General features: G+C 39.4%; 1 protein-coding gene across 1 annotated transcript; it reads left to right on the top strand.

Annotated features, from left to right (window-relative positions):
* Positions 1-586: 586 nt before the first annotated feature.
* On the top strand, positions 587-16,972 carry LOC134752620 (uncharacterized). The gene is made up of 10 exons (XM_063688290.1): positions 587-1,094; positions 3,718-3,893; positions 4,862-5,017; positions 6,817-6,968; positions 8,235-8,360; positions 11,833-12,019; positions 12,991-13,119; positions 14,014-14,124; positions 15,379-15,539; positions 16,812-16,972. Exons 1-10 carry the CDS (start codon positions 684-686, stop codon positions 16,970-16,972), a joined length of 1,770 nt encoding a protein of 589 aa, XP_063544360.1. The 5' UTR covers positions 587-683.
* The last annotated feature ends 984 nt before the right edge of the window (positions 16,973-17,956 follow it).

The raw sequence follows: 17,956 nt of genomic DNA, 5'->3' as shown, positions 1-17,956 counted from the left end.
TCAAATTCCGCTATCTCAAATCAAAGGGCCCTCCACACTCATGCGCGAATCACGGCGCGAAGCCGCGAACGCGAGTGTGGAGCCTAGTTCGCTAATCAGCGTGGATGTATGATTTGTGGATATTACATACAAAAATACACTGTTGTTTCTTTTTTATGCATATTTATTGTCTCACTTTTTTGGACATTTAGGGGAAATACGAAATTGTATCTATTTTTCATTTGTAATTGCCCCTTACTTATAATATTGTAAACTTTGTTAAGTTTCGCTTATACTATACGGTCATTCCGGATTGATTACTTCGGATTTACCCCTGCAAATTGCCAAACAATACTTTACGTTAGAATATTGCAAGAAAATAATGAACCTCACATATTTAAATATTTCTTTATCCTAACGTATCTTCTTAGTAGTTTGTGATCCTAACTACCTAGTTTGAGAACCACTGGCCATTTCTATGAAAATGTAAGGTGGGATTATTGCAATGCATTCGTGTATCGATCTCAGGAAAATTAAGAAAACTACTTCCATTCAAATTCAGAAGTCTGTCACTATTCTGTCACTGGACTCACTGGGATGCCACAACAACATGCATACACGGCACGGGAAAACTCTCCACAAAGCCTAAACGGCTACCTTCTAGAAGACTGGATGATTCGCAGAAGACGACCGGAGAACTGTGAATGATGATATTTGTGACATATCTAAATTACCTGTACTCTAGTATCTTGTTCTATTTGTTAAGCAAAATCGTCTGTAGCGTAGTCACTTATCGACGATCAATGCATTACAAACGGAGCCCCACCCTTTCCAGCATACCGGAGAAGAATGAGACTGAAGAAAAATGGGTTCCGAAGAAGAAACATGAAGTGTTAAAAGCGAAGTATAAGTGTCTGAAGAAGCTGTTTCAGATTTATGACGCGAGCGTTATAGGAATGTTGCCGATGCAAGAGGCGTACGCTGCTGGGGATACGAGTGTGGTGGAAGAGAGTGATGATATTGGGAGGAAGTTGCGTAAGAGGAAGCGGTCGCATCGAGTCAAGTTGGACGCGTGTGCTGGGACGTCGGATCATGAGATCCAAACAGCTGTTCAGGTAGTGTTTACGCTGCTTTTTAGGGTTTCGTACATCAAAAGGAAAAAACGGAACCCTTATAGGATCACCCGTGCGTCTGTCTGTCTGTCCGTCTGTCACAGCCTATTTTCTCCGAAACTACTGGACCAATTAAGTTGAAATTTGGTATACATACGTAAGTTTGTGACCCGAAGACGGACATGTAACGTTAACAAATAAATTTTAAACCATAGACCTAGCATTACAATAGATGCGGCCTACCGCGTGCACCCGTAAGGGATAGACATAGATGACGTCATAAACGTGGGGATACCATATTGGTAAAAATTACCCCAATATTTGATATCACGTTGGGGCGATTACCCTGGAGGCAAAGTTTGACGGTAGTAAAATTGTTGAATAAAATGTCAATGGGCCGTTCTTTTTAGGCGTATGAACAATGAAATACCTCCTATAATTCGCGCAGGTGGTACAAAACTAAACATGTTAGTAAATAAAATGTATTATGAGTTTTAATTTTATGAAATCACAATCACATTATTCACACTTTTTTTGGAATTAGAAATACGAAAAACTTCGAGGTCAAAATTACCCATAAAATTATGATATTTTCATCTGGTATCCCTAACATGATTGTTATACAGCTAACTTAAGAAGAAGTTTAAAAATGGCTGACCTCAGACTCCTACCTACCTACGTAATTTGGGCGGATAATTTTACAAATAATAATATTGTCTTCGGTCGGGATGTATTATAAATTCAATATACGCGATATAATCCGTTTTCATAGTTTTATTTCATTTACAAATAATGTTTTGTTAATTTGCGTAAATAATTGTGATATTTTTATTGAAATCGTTTGATTCTACATTGCTTTGAGTGTAACGTAATTTTACGATGTTATTCTCACATATTGCTTTAAGAGGAAGGTGTAAAATACCGTACTTACGTGTGAAAGGTTATGATCTCATATTTTTATAGCCATATATTACAGCCGATTACAGAACAATTCACCATTATTTTATCAAAGTTCAAGCATTCAAAACGCTAACCATCACTATATTTCATAAGAGAAAGCACAATTTCATACAAAACAACAATAATTAAACAAGCAACGAACAAACATGACATGTCACGTAGTTATTTGTTTGCCACAACCTCGGTTGTGGCAGCAGTGGAAAAGTGAAACTATGACAAGGACAAGCAATAACAGCGCTTTCTCTGCTACTCCTACTGAAAGGTACATAAGACTATCCCGTTCGGTCATTTTCCCCCACCCCTCATGACCGATCCAGTTATACTAGATTCATGTTTTAAACACGGGGACCACTTTTGGGGGGTAAAAGAGAAAATTAAAAAATAATGTTTTTCAAACTATATCGTGTTATATATCAAATGAAAGGGCTCATTATGAGAATCTCAAATATATATATTTTTTATAATTTTAGGATAAACAGTTTAGAAGTTATTCAAGAAAATAGGCAAACAATGACCATTCCCCCCCTTTATCTTCGAAACTACTGAGACTAAAATTTTGAAAAAAATACACAAAATAGATCTTTACAGAAAAACCTATTAGAAATGTGCAGTCAAGCGTGAGTCGGACTTAATTACTTAGTTTTTGATCCGACCCCTACGGGTTTTTTAAAGACATTTCAGTCACGTTTCACGTAAAAAATACATTGTTTAAATTGTGTTATGTACGGAACCCTTGGAGCGAGAGTCCGACTCGCACTTGGCCGGTTTTTTTCTACGGTGGCGGAGGAGAGAAGACGTGCAGGCTGGATTTGGACCAATAATGGTATTGGTTGTTGTGTCCGCCTCAGCGGAAAGACAGCCTTACTTTAATAAAATATATAGGTGACCTGGTTCGCCGCACTCGCTGACAAGAGAAAAAAAACGACGACAAGGCGTCTCAGTACCGTTTTCAGCAAATCTCTCTTGTCAGGCCTGTGGTAGACCATGTCGGTCTCGGATCGGTCTATTCAGCCACCAAAAACTGTGTCTCTCCGGTGTTACACCATAAATCGTCTGCAATAGACGCAAAGGCCAATGATGATGATGATGATAGGTGACTAAAGGCCGTCTAAGCTAAGTAATGTATGTAGGGTAGGGTAGGAAACAGTGGCTCAGCTGGAACAGTGACTCAGTCGCCCCAATATAGCCTCTATCATGTTGAAATTAGGTTGAGTGAGCCACTGTACCCGGCAATTTTTTTCCGAGCCACTGTTTCCTACCCTACCCTACTCAAAATACAAACATAGCATAGACTAACTTTAGAAGTAAAAGTGGTCCCACTTTCAATGAGCTTATTGGGAAGAATAGTCTAAAAGAAGTATTTTTTGTATTAACAACCTTTTCTTTTAATCATAAGATTCATCAGCAATCTTATCCCTCAGTGTGGAAATAAGGGGCTCCATAAAGCGAGTCTGCAACCTCCTTTACTTTAACTATTGGACTTATAGTAAGGTTCCCTTTCGTTATGTTATCGGCAAACCAAACCGAGGCCACATTACTGCCTCTCACTCTTACTTCGACCTCGACCATGCATGTGTAAATCAGTAGCTTACAGGATTATACCTATTTACCGCGCCTCTTCTGTTTTCTAGGCCAACCAAAACTTTATCCGTTAACTAACTTTCAGGTGGATTGCTCGAAAACCAACACATCAGAAACGGAATCCTGCACGAAAGCACCATCAACCAAGGCCTACGCAGCCACGCAAGCCTCCCGAGAATCGTTGCTGGCCAGCGAACATGAATGCGGCTGTGCGAAAACCAGCAATGTGGTGTTCCAGCCTACCCCGTGTCCCTGTCCCAGGTTGATATCATCATATCATATCATATGATTTATTCAATGCAACAATGGTATTTTACAAAGATGTTAAAAGTCTAATCAAGTACAAACATGGACCCTACTAGGGTGTAGCAGTTTACATTATAATTATTCTTACCCAGTGGGTAGTGGGTAAATAATTGAATATTGGCTTATAACTACAAAAGGAATACAATCTTAACATTTTTCATTATTATAATATTGCACTCATCACATATCTATACACAATCGAGGCTAAGGTTGGTCTTGGAAGAAATTCTGCAAGGAATATGGGCATAATTGTAATAAGTAGGCCTTTAGTTTTTTTATGAAAGTTGTGAGTTTTTTTTGTTTGAGATATTATTTGACCACTAGCTTATCTATTTTTTTATCAAATCATTTGCCAGAAACAATTTTTATAATGTAGGTAAGTAGATACCTAATGTTTGGACAATCATGATGATGAGAAGAGAAACATACTATTTGACATTGCTGCAAATTTATAATGAAATTATCATGAAATAAAGAAATCTAACTCTTCCTATCGGTATGACAAAATAGCCTACGAAGGAAAAGTCACATGCTCATTTTCATACGTTATTCACATTTCGGTTAACGCCTGTTGTGAACTAGGGATATTACTGCAATGTTCTGCCACTAGAGTGCAGCACTAGCCTTTTTAGTAAACCATAGTAACTTATACATACTGTACCTTTGACAGGTTTTTGACAAGTTTTCAGAGATAATAAAATATGACATTGATGCATGTTTGCTTACAGAGAACCTACCGAAAACGCGAATCCAAAAATTCGCTATCTGCCTCTTTATCGCTCGAATATGCAAGAGTGACAGAGATGTTAGATAAATAAATTTTCTTGTTGTAACGATAGACCCTCAGATTGTGGTAGTGGCGCCCTGGCGCCCCCTACGCAGAGTTTCGCGTAATATTCCCTATTGTCTTTTGATTTCTCCAGGCCGAGAATGAGTCGCCAACGCAAGCGCACACGCTTCCAATGCTTCGTGCAGCGCCTGCTCGGGCTCCGGAGCCCCAACCGGCACGGGTGCCTCGACACCGCTGTCAGCGAGTGTGACATCCATCGTCTGGAGCGGCGGAGACACAGGAAGATCAGGTGAAGTTTGTTATTTTTACTCCAATGCTTCGTGCAGCGCCTGCTCGGCCTCCGCAGCCCCAGCCGGCATCGCTGCCTAGACACCGCTGTCAGCGAGTGTGACATCCATCGTCTGGAGCGGAGGAGACACAGGAAGATCAGGTGAAGTTTGTTATTTTTACTCCAATGCTTCGTGCAGCGCCTGCTCGGCCTCCGCAGCCCCAGCCGGCATCGCTGCCTAGACACCGCTGTCAGCGAGTGTGACATCCATCGTCTGGAGCGGAGGAGACACAGGAAGATCAGGTGAAGTTTGTTATTAGGGTTCCGTACCCAAAGGGTAAAAACGGGACCCTATTACTAAGACTCCGCTGTCCGTCTGTCACCAGACTCTATCTCGTGATCTGTGATAGCTAGACAGCTGAAATTTTCACAGATGATGTATTTCGGTTGCCGCTATAACAACAAATACTAAAAACAGAATAAAATAGAGATTTAAGTGGGGCTCCCATACAACAAACGTGATTTTTGACCGAAGTTAAGCAACGTCGGGCGGGGTCAGTACTTGGATGGGTGATCGTTTTTATAGTTAATGGTACGGAACCCTTCGTGTGTGAGTCCGACTCGCACTTGGCCGGTTTTTTTTAACTCCAATGCTTCGTGGAGCGCCTGCGCGGCCTCCGCAGCCCCAGCCGGCATCGCTGCCTAGACACCGCTGTCAGCGAGTCTGACGTTTATCGTCTGGAGCGGGTTTGGTCATATTTGTCTTCCAGGTCCCAAAAGCTTTGGTTTTGTTTTTAAATTTGGAACCTTGTCTTATTTCATAAATGTTGAAATTAAAATTTGGAATAAGGCCTTTATGAGGGCGTCTGGGACTGAGTTTAAACCGCGCGGTCACTCACTTTTGCTATTAAAGTTCACCTGGCATGTAGAAACTCCGCTGTGCTGTGCCTTTGTTGTGGGTGGCGCTCCTTTCGAAGATCCTCGTATCGAAGCATTTCAAGGGAAATTCGATGATGCAACCGGTAAGGCAAGGTATAACATGATAATACTATTACTTATTCTGTGGTATAACTAAGTAAATTCGGTAGTTGTAAGTCAAGTCGCCACTGTAAGCCAGCGCCGAGGCACACCATGGTATAATTGATAATTTTATTGGCACGTTTTATTTTCTGACGGGCAATTCTTTTTAGGGTGCTTCTATGCGATTTTGTACTGCGTTTTGATTCTTCATTACCATCACCACATTATGGCCGTTTTATAAAAGCAAACAGGATCATTGTGACAAGAACAGCCGAAGCACGGGAGTGCTACAAGATAACCGAAAATGACTTCACCATTTATACGCAGTTCGTCAATAATGTGGGAATCTTATAACTTTAAAAGAGCGATTCTTGTATATATCTATCTATCTATATATATGTGGTATTTTCTATAAAAAGGGACCTTATTGTCGATGGCGATTACGCCATTATAAACGATGCTCCGATATAAATACAATGCCGCGCGACGCTGTGCGGCGTAAGCGCCATCGACAATAAGGTCCCTTTTCATAGAAAATGCCCCTTATTTCGGGGATCTCGGAAATTGCTCTAACGATTTTGACGAAATTGCTATATATTTGATTTTTCGGGGGCGAAAAATCGATCTAGCTGGGTCTTATGTCTATGAAAACGCGCATTTTTGAGTTTTTATATGTTTTCCGAGCAAAGCTCGGTCTCCCAGATATTGGTAATGAAGCAATTGGTGCGACTGAATAATCGAATAGAACTACCCTTTAGATGTACCTACCTATTTTCATGATTTTCTTCAAATGTTGTCAGATTCCGCCGCGCTCGCCGCCCGGCCCGCGCGCAGTCCGAGGGCGCGATGCACACGCCCGCCCACGTGTGCGCGCAGACCGTCCAACGCAACTGCCTCCTCGACACCACGCCGCGCCAGTGCCCCATCGCCGGCTGCCGGATGATGCTATACGGTATGGACTGCCTGGAATGAATGAATGTTTTTTTGTTTAATCTTTACAAAGATAGATATAACTCCGTAATAGATGGATACAGTCTAAGGAAAAAACGTGCCTCGAAAATCAAGAAAATTTGATTCTCGTTCAGAGGGCGCTACTAGTTTTGGCCTACAGTCGTATAGATGGCGTTGACGGTTTCGTTTGTTATTTAACAATTTTAACGCATATCAGTGAAAGAATATGGGTCAAATTCATAAAAATAATTAATGCAAATAAAAAAAATCATTTATCTATATTTAAATACATTCTATCGTATTTTTATAAATCTTCATTTTTAGTTTTAAAGTGTGTCGACAGATGGCAGTGAATTTACTGGGGTTACAAAATTTACTATGACAGTACCGCTCTAGTATAAGTTACTCTATGATCTTTATTAAAGGGCTTTTTCGAGTGAACGAATATGTCGCCCCAGAATGTTTTCTTTATTCAGGCAATAGACCCATTACATAGTATTAGTTTTAAAATGCAAATACAATAAATTTAAAACACAAAAAAGAAATACAGTAAAAATAAAATAGAATAAAAAATTAAATAAAAACTCACTAAAAACTTACGGTTCCATGATACTCCAAGGGTCGGCAATCCCTAGAATAGGGGATATTGCCATGTTCTGTAAACCTTTATAGTAAACCATAGAGTAACTTATACATTCTGTACCTTTAACAGGTTTTTGATAAGTTTTCAGGGATAATAAAATATGACATTGATGCATCAAGGCGGTTTGCTTATGGTTTGCTTACAGAGGACCTACCGGTGAACGCGAATCCGAAAATTCGCTATCTATCTCTTTATCGCTCGAATATGCAAGTGACAGAGATGCCCAGATGTTAGATAAAGAATCTTGTCAAATTCTTGTTCTTTTTTTAGGGTTTCGTACCCAAAGGGTAAAAACGGGACCCTATTACTAAGACTCCGCTGTCCGTCTGTCTGTCACCAGGCTGTATCTCATGAACCGTGATAGCTAGACAGTTGGAATTTTCACAGATGATGTATTTCTGTTGCCGCTATAACAACAAATACTAAAAACAAAATAAAATAAATATTTAAGTGGGGCTGCCATACAACAAACGTGATTTTTTGCCGTTATTTTGCGCAATGGTACGGAACCCTTTCGTGCGCGAGCCCGACTCGCACTTGGGCGGTTTTTTGTTATATGGCCTGGATGCTATTTATGCGGAATCTCATAGAACAAACTAGAGACAGGGATTCAACGGTTTCCAGGCATAATCAATTACAATGACCACCTCAACTTGTGCCACTTCCCCGGCCGCCGCTACGTCTGCCACTTCTGTCATGAGGGCTTCGAACGCGACGCAGATAAGCTGCAGCACGAGAGTGAACATATTGGTGAGCCGCATAGACCTAGAGGGCCCTCCACACTCATGCGCGAATTTCGGCTTCGCGCCGTGATTCGCGCATGAGTGTGGAGGGCCCTTAACATTACATACATAGACATAGTATAGTAAAGCCTGACCAGGAATATATGATCACGCGCCATGTTGCGGAATTTCACTGAAACTATTTTTTTCATACTATACTGAACTGTCATCCTATACATGCGCAACAAGCCAATGACATAGCGGTGCCGTTAGCTCATGTTGTAAATCTGTCATTGGAACAAGGGCATTTTCCCAACAAGCTCAAGTTTGCAATTATAAAGCCTTTATTCAAGAAAGGGATCATGACAGATAAAAGCAACTATAGGCCTGTGGCGCTTTTGCCAGTTATATCGAAAGTCTTTGAGAAGGTCATGTACGCGAGGATTTTTAAATTCTTAAATAAAAATCGCATCCTCTGCTCAGAACAAAGTGGATTCCGTAAAGGGAAATCAACTATACATGCTGCATTTAATTTAGTTTGCACTGTACTGGATGCACTAGATGCAAACGACATAGTTATAGGCTTATTCCTAGATTTAAGTAAAGCTTTCGATTTCGTAGATCATTCAATTCTACTTAAAAAAATTGAAAAATATGGCATAAGGGGGCCCGCATTCAAATGGCTGCATAGCTATTTATCAGATCGTCACCAAATAACTAGGATTCAATATACATCTTTGACCGATAATTCTAAGCTAAATGTCGACTCTGTTTCACGTATAAATCACAGTGGAGTACCGCAGGGCAGCATATTAGGGCCACTCCTATTCTTGCTCTATATAAATGATCTTCCTACTTATATTAAACATCGCTGCCTTTTGTTTGCAGATGATACAACGATAATTATTAGAGGTAAAAACGACAAAGAGCTAAAAGAGAGCATAAATGCTACTTTGACTGATGTAGGGCATTGGCTGCATCGGAATGGTCTCTGCATGAATGCTTCAAAAACTAAATTAGTTCGATTTGCTACAAGGAATAGTAAAATAATACCATTAACTATAAAAATTGATAATGAGCAAATTGAAGAAGTATCACATACAAAGTTCCTAGGCATTGATATAGACGAATATTTAAATTGGAAACAACAAATAGACGTAGTTTCCACTAAAATCAATAAATTTATTTATGCCATAAAAAAACTGAAGCGTATCACTTCTGACAAAACCGCGCTACTTGTTTATCATAGCTATGTTGCTTCTGCACTGCGCTATGGAATAGTATTATGGGGAAATGGCACAAATGTAAAACAAGCTTTCATAGCACAAAAAAAATGCGTGAGGGCTATAGCGGGAGTCAGGTGGTCAGAGTCATGCAGGCCGTTGTTTAAAAAGTATGGAATCTTGACAGTTCCGAGCTTATACATCTTAGAAATGTGTAAATTCGTTAAATGCAATTTGGAATTATTTGATCAGAAATGTAACATTGGAAAGCGCACAGTCACACATAAAGCTTTGATTGTCCCAAAAAGTAGATTAGAAGTGTATAAGAAAAATTGCTACCACATGGCTGTCCGCATTTACAATGCACTTCCTATGTCATGGACAGAGTTACCAAGCAACAAATTTTTCTCTAAGTTAAAAACCTTTCTATTAACTGAATGTTTTTACAATCTCGATGATTTTCTTCTCAGAACAGAACAAAATCGATCGCTTGACATGTAAATTATAATGTATATTGACTTGAATTGTAATGTAAACTATACTAATATTGAATTGACTCTGTCTTTGGAATGTAATTTATCTAGCTATTATATATATATATATTACTATTGTATTTTAGGAATAAGTCTATTGTATACCCTAAACCGGTTGATTGTGACACTTACTATTATAAGATACTATTGTAACATCTGTATACTGACATGCACAATCTGACAATAAATGATTACTTACTTACTTACTTACTTAACAACAGCGCCCTCTTGACAATGATCATATATTACTGGTCAGGCTTTAATTATAGACATGAAAGCGAGCGACTATAGGGGTAAGAGAAATACATATTCTTTATTCTTTATTTATTCTTAACAATAATTATTGTGTTGAACATAGTTTCTTAATAATTGAAATTATGTACATTGTACCTATTATATTCATGTATTGACAGGTTAATAAAAATAAAATAAAAATAAAATAAAATAAAATGGATAATAAATAAAATAAAATAATGTATGGCAGCATAATCCTTTTTCTCTTTCACTCTTATAAATTTCAGTATTTCGCCATCGCCTCCTACCTAGGTATGCTGCCATAACCCGACCATGAAAAAAACCCGGTCGGTGATAAGGACAAAGCATGGCACTATTTTCTCTTTCCTCTTATAGGAATCGCAATAAGACTATCTTTCTCTATCAAAGAGTGTCAGGCCCTTGATTACATAGATGAGCTATACGCGTGCGCCCGTGAGGGACAAAACATACGCAATGCGACAATATGGTCGATTAGATTTGTAGCCCACCATAAACCAACAAATTTACGGTAGGGAATAAAAGAAATGTGAGACAGTGACAAGGACAAACAATAACAGCGCTATCTCTGCTACTCCTACTGAAAGATACATAAGACTATCCCGTTCGGTCATTTCCCCCCACCCCTCATGATCGATCCAGTTATACTAGATTCATGGTGAGCCGTCACTAGTTTTTTTTTGGATGCCTATACAGCGTGTATTTTTGATACGACCACACTTTTTTTTTATTACGTTAATTTCAAGGGTGCATTCCTGAGCTTAAATCAAGTAACTTTCTCAAAGACACCGGTATTCTAATTAACTCCATTTCGGTAAATAATCTTTAATTTTTTTCTGATTAAGCCCCTACGAGCGTGTACACTTGCCTTAGGACCTGTTTACTAGTGTTTTCTCGAACGGCCGATGTTCGAAATGACATTGACATGTCACTGTTTTCAATTGTTTGGTCGAGTTAAATGCCCGTTAATGTTAGTGTTAATGTTAGAGTTAATGCCCGCGTTACAACAACACTATATGCAACCTTTAATTACTTTTTATAAACAAAAAATAAATAAATAAATATATTTTTTTAAATTAAGTATGCCATTTATTTTCTTAAACGGAAGTTAACGGAATTCAATAAAAACACGGTGTATAGGTTAGTTGAAAAATGCCCAAATGAATTAACTCAATATGTGTTACTAAAAACCGGACAAGTGCGAGTCGCTCGCCCACCGAGGGTTCCGTACTTTTTAGTATTTCTTGTTGTAGAGGCAACAGAAATACATCATCTGTGAAAATTTCAACTGTCTAGCTATCACGGTTCATGAGATACAGCCTGGTGACAGACAGACGGACAGCGGAGTCTTAGTAATAGGGTCCCGTTTTTACCCTTTGGGTACGGAACCCTAAAAAGGAATGAGATAATATTGATATGCTAGGTCACACCCAATAGATCTAGCGAATCTAAGCACAACCTTCCCTTTCAGGGCTAAACCACCACCCACCACTCCCCCCCTCTTCGCCCCCTCCAACCAGCCGCTCCGGCATCACCAGCGTGACCCAAACGGACCCTGAACCCACGAAAGAGCACGACGAGAAACTTAAGAAGATAGTCTCGTTCTTCGATAAAATCGTCGACTCGACGCAGATCCTTACAGATGTTAAGAAATCTAGGTAAACCTCGAGAAAATTACGAATGTTGTGGAAAATGCACAGGATAATTTACCTTGTTTTCAAAGAAAAATGGACAAAGCGAAACGCATACCGCTCAGAGCCACATTTAGTGGAAATAAAATGTTCATATCCCCTCGAGCGGTAAAGAAATTTTCGTGCCGCGCGCAGCCGCCAGGGGGCGTGTTTTCCGTATTAAAAATGGCGGCCCGACGCACGCGCGGTTGTCAGAGAGCGTCCCATTCGAGGTAGCTTGATATTTTTCAACTTGTGTTCATTTCCTACTATTGCCATATCCCCACTGCTGACTTCCATACCACACCCAGTGCGGTAGTGAAGTGTAGATTTGTGCCAGTCCACTAAGTAGGTAGCTGACTTGATGCTTAGGCTCTCCGTTAAGAGTCCCCGGCAAGCTCGGCCGAATTTCACCTTCCCATACAAACGGAGTTTCGTTCTCATTTTAAAACTACGCGTTGGATTGTAATGAAACTTTGCACATACAATGTCATGGTTTCAGAGCAATCTAGCTAGTCGTTTTAAAATGAGAGTGTAAATACGTTTGTATGGAGAACCGGACTATTAGGTAGAATTGCTTATACTTTTCTATCCAGTACGTAACTATAGGGTGGCAAAGCTGCTTTGCCACCCTATAGTTACGTACTGGATAGAAAAGTATAAGCAATTCTACCTAATAGAGCAGACAAAATGTCACGGACTGCCTCGAGAAGATCCCCATTGCTTCCATTCGGTGAATTTGCCTCAATCGGTATAGCTACGCCACTGTCCTGGTTTTTAGGGGACACGACAGAAGTTAAAATTTTTTGCAAATAAGAATTTTTATCTTCAGCCCAGCACAAGAAGATTTAGGCTAAGTGGGCTATGTTGGGTATGTTGGGTAGGTATGGGGTAAAGTTTAAGGTTGCAAAAGTTGCCATAAATACTGCAAACAGGGCTAACAGAAAACCAATCCATAGGCACTCGGAGATGCACCTACCTACAAGTAAATGTCCGACGGACAATCAGACCGAAGTGTCAGCTAGCGATGGACACTCCAAGCATACATCCAGCTGCAGCGATGTCACAGGGAAGAGGCTAACTTACAGGTGATCATATTTTTCTAAAAGACGTTGGTTTTCGTAGACGTGGAAAAAATATATGTAGTTCTTGATTATATATTATCTTTAATTTATAAGCTTCCGATAGTTCCGATACACGAATTAGGACACTTCGCTCGATACGATTAAATCCCAAAGTAACCTCTAACTAGGACTTTTAATTCAACTTTACTCGGTTATTGATTATGTGACACTGACACTAATCAAAAAAAGAAGAAAAAAAAAGCAACCTTAACTTAAATAGTAATTTTACCGCTTTTGAACTTCGATATTGTAAGACAACGTTTTTAAAATAAATAAAGATCGACAAAATTAGATAAAAATTAACACTTGGCGCGCATGGTCTTTCTCAGTGGAATTGTTATGGACACTACCCAAAACTTAAGCTTAAGGGGCCCACTGACTATCAGTCCGCCGGACGATATCGTCCTGTCAGTTAGAACAAACATTTGACAGTTCCGAACAACTGACAGGCCGATATCGTCCGGCGGACGGATAGTCAGTGGGCCCTTTTAAACTTTACAATTTTCTGATTTGACAAAACCTGCGGTGCAAAACCACCATATTTCCAATGTCTTAATCTGGCAAATCAATTTTGTCAGTAGAAATAAGCGATAAATTTCAAAAAATGTAGGCGAAAAGGACCGATCTTCCAAAAACATTTTTTTTTTGGTGTGGCCACATTATCTACCCCACTGCAGCTTATATAGTTGGTCAAACCAAATTGGCAGTAAATAAGAACAAAAAAAAACTATACTCATCCTTTTCTTTTGGGTGCTAGCAGTAGTGTAAGACGAAGATAGTATAAGTCTCTCAGTCTATGTTTGAAATGAGACAGTCCTTTGACAAACTATACATTTACTTACATCAATTTTTTTTCAGCTGTAACGATGTGAGGCGCAGGAACAATTACCGCCGTTCATTAGGCTCCGACGCCATGTCTCAGTGTTGCTCCGAAAATTGCAACTTTTGCGGGGAAAATTTTGATTACAGGTAGGTACCTATATTTAAAAAAATGTTACTAATAAAAATAGTGTTTTGTCGATTCCATTAAGCTTTAAAATGAAAAAATACTCTACTATAACCTTAAGATAATATACCTAACTGGCGCAGTCGTTTTGAATCTTTATTAAGCAAGGCAATCCAAATTCCTTTTTTAGTTAATTTGAATCTAAATTTATCATGATAAGAAGAATCATCATCAGTAAGTATATACAATCCACTTCAAATTACTTATATAGTTAACAACTTAACACAAAACCTAAGCCAAAGATAGATATAACTCCGTAATAGATGGATACAGTCTAAGGAAAAAACGTGCCTCGAAAATCAAGAAAATTTGATTCTCTTTGAGGGCGCTACTAGTTTTGGCCTACAGTCGTATAGATGGCGTTGACGGTTTCGTTTGTTATTTAAAAATTTTAACGCATATCAGTGAAAGAACATGGGTCAAAATCATCAAAATAATTAATGCAAATAAAAAAAATCATTTATCTATATTTAAATACATATTATCGTATTTTTACAAATCTTCAATTTTAGTTTTAAAGTGTGTCGACAGATGGCAGTGAATTTACTGGGGTTACAAAATTTACTATGACAGTACCGCTCTAGTATAAGTTACTCTATGCCTAAACTGACTAAGCGTATGATGCTGAACAGCACTGTCAACTATAAAATACTACTTACAATATTTCCCACTACGAGTCCCATAATTATTTGTGGCTTTCCATGTCCTTCTGCTTCAAAATTTTTTTTACATAAAGCATAAGGACTTCTGTGATGGAAAGCCACATTTTGCCTATGGTTAGAAAAATGTAAAAACCGGACAAGTGCGAGTCGGACTCGCCCACCGAGGGTTCCGTACTTTTTAATATTTGTTGTTATAGCGGCATCAGAAATACATCATCTGTAAAAATTTCAACTGTCTAGCTATCACGGTTGATGAGATACAGCCTGGTGACAGACGGACAGAGGAGTCTTAGTAATAGGGTCCCGTTTTTAGGGTTCCGTACCCAAAGGGTAAAAACGGGACCCTATTACAAAGACTCCGCTGTCCGTCTGTCTGTCTGTCATCTCATGATCCGTGATAGCTACAGTTGAAATTTTTTGCAGATGATGTATTTTTGTTGTCGCTATAACAACAAATACTAAAAAGTACGGAACCCTCGGTGCGCGAGTCCGACTCGCACTTGGCCCATTTTTACCCTTTGGGTACGGAACCCTAAAAATCCATGTGTCCCGTAGCCAAGCCCTGGAGCGCAAGTTCGGCGAGTTTCACTCGTGCGGCGCGCTGCCCGCCCGCCGCCGAGCAGACGCACACGTCACCTCCAGCGCCGCTTCATCCATCGTCTTGGATCAAGCGTCTAGCATCGCGAGCTGCGTCGTCAACTGCAATGGTGTTCTCTGTAAGTAGATTAAATACAAAAGTTCCCAATATAGATCCCTGGGGAACACCCCTTTTTTACGTTTATAGTTACTGGTACATTTATTTTGAATTAAATCCATGGTTCTGTTAGATAGGTATGTAAATATGTTTGTACCTAGAACACCCCACCTTTTGCCACCATAATAATGAGGGCTACCGTTTTTGTGCTCACCAGTTGACGCGACTGTAGATGTAGGTCCAGAAAAACAATCTCAAAATTCTTCTATGCTTATTTTTATAAAATCAATACGTTCTAATATACACAAAGGTATTTTAACGTCTAAATGAGCCATTTTTTCAACCTGCAGGCTTAGCACGGTAGCATTTTTATCGCTTGTCACCATACCCGTCACGTTCTAACAAGTGTGTAAGTGCGAAAGTGACAGGCATAGTGACAGGTGATAAAAATGCAGCCATACTGACACCGCTGTTTAATTTTGCATATATTTTAGTTGGCACTTTTTTTAAACCACTAACATTTATTAAGCTATATCTATTGTTTACCATGATTAATCAAAGATGGACAAAGATTTACCACAATTATTAATAAGGAGTGAAAATTCCCGATAAAAAAGCAAGAAACCTCCCAAACTTCTATGCATTTGACAGTTTGAAAGAATTCCATCTACACTAGCGCCCCTAGCGGCGAAATGAAACGCGGTAGCCCTCATTGAGTAAGAACGCGAACGCCTTGGTTAAATCGCAGTAATTTCTTAAGTACACCTCCTAAAGAAGCACATAAAAAGTTTATCTAGGCATGAACATAGACACAATGGAGAGAACTCATACGCTTGCGAAACAAGCCATTACTAGAGCGTCACCTATGTCCACCACACTTTTTATACATCTGAAAATGCTATAACCAAGCTTAATAAAAACTGTCAAAATATACCTAACTCGTATTTTAGGGTTCCGTACCAAAGGGTAAAAACGGGACCCTATTACTAAGACTCCTCCGTCTGTCTGTCACCAGGCTGTATCTCATGAACCGTGAAAGCTAGACAGTTGAAATTTTCACAGATGATGTATTTCTGTGGCCGCTATAACAACAAATACTAAAAATCACGGAACCCGAGCTGTGGGCGAGTCCGACTCGCACTTGTCCGGTTTTTTTATTTCACATCTTTTGTGGTTACGGTTTCCCTAATTATAATTATTATTGTATTATATGTATGTGCCCTTCACTACACGAGGTCATTCGATTCTCATTATCTTTTAAAAAATAAGCGTTCAATCAGTATTCCCCTTTCAGCTCTAACGGATAACTACGAGGACGCCAAACCGACCCAAAAGCCCTCCACCAGCGTAGTTTTCACCGCGTCCGAGTGCAGTAGAAAGGTCAGCACGCGCTCGCTGGCCGATAGATTCAAGAGCTATAAATGGGAACCTTGTACTAGGATCATACGCGTGTGACATCTCCAAACCGTTGACAAATGAATATACTAAAGGCCTCTCCAAACGTCTCCTTAATAAATAAAAAGTAGCCTGGCTCCTTCATGCCACTTCTCCCCTAAGACGCATTCCCATCCCCACTGCTATAGGCCTAGCACAGCAGCAGCGCCACAGTTTCTCGCCCTTTTCTGGGAATTATTACAATTCTCATAAATGTAAAACGCCCTACGCCAGTGGCAATTTATAAATTAAATATCCTTGTCTATTTAAGTGAAAAACCATTCACCTGTCAAATGTGCAAGTTCTGCTTGGAGAGGTCCAAGCGTCGCCGATAATCGCTTACGTTGCGGCATCTAATCGATCCATTGAAGTCGTTGCATCTACTTAGCAATTTATCTAAAACTGAGTGTCATTAGTTGTATCGTTTGTAGAAGCCTTATGGTGCGTAGACGTGAAAATTATGGCCGCAAAGACAACGGACCCTCGTATAAAACTACAAGTTTACAGGCGTAACACGCCTGATACTTACGCGCTTGACCAATGACGAGGGGCGAATTGGACAGTGTTGCTTTAGGGCGTCCACTAGCTTTACGCGCTTATTTTGTTACTGTTACTTTGGAGGGGTCAAATTTAATACCTATTTTCCATCCAAATAAACACTAGATCCAGAATTATACATATCTCAAAAAATTCCAAAAATATTATTTTAAACTGCGTTTAATTAATTATTTAAAAATTGTACTGTCTTGTGCTGTTATAGAATCATGCGAAGTGTATGTGGGATGTTTAAATATTGAATATAAAGAAGTTAAATATGAACCGCTATAGATTGTTTTTTATTTCTCCTATCAGGGCACCATATCATAAAACACGTGACAATCAGGATGGCAGGTATATTTAAATAAATGTGCTTCATTTGTTTTGTATATGATTTGTATAAATGTCCTTCAAGTGAGAAACCATTCACCTGCAAGCAAGTTCTGCTTGATCATAGACACACTGGGT

The sequence above is a fragment of the Cydia strobilella genome, chromosome 25 (genome assembly GCF_947568885.1).
Source record: "Cydia strobilella chromosome 25, ilCydStro3.1, whole genome shotgun sequence".
NCBI lineage: Eukaryota > Metazoa > Arthropoda > Insecta > Lepidoptera > Tortricidae > Cydia > Cydia strobilella.
Note: the sequence above shows the minus strand (reverse complement) of the source record. Positions and strands in the feature narration are given on the sequence as shown.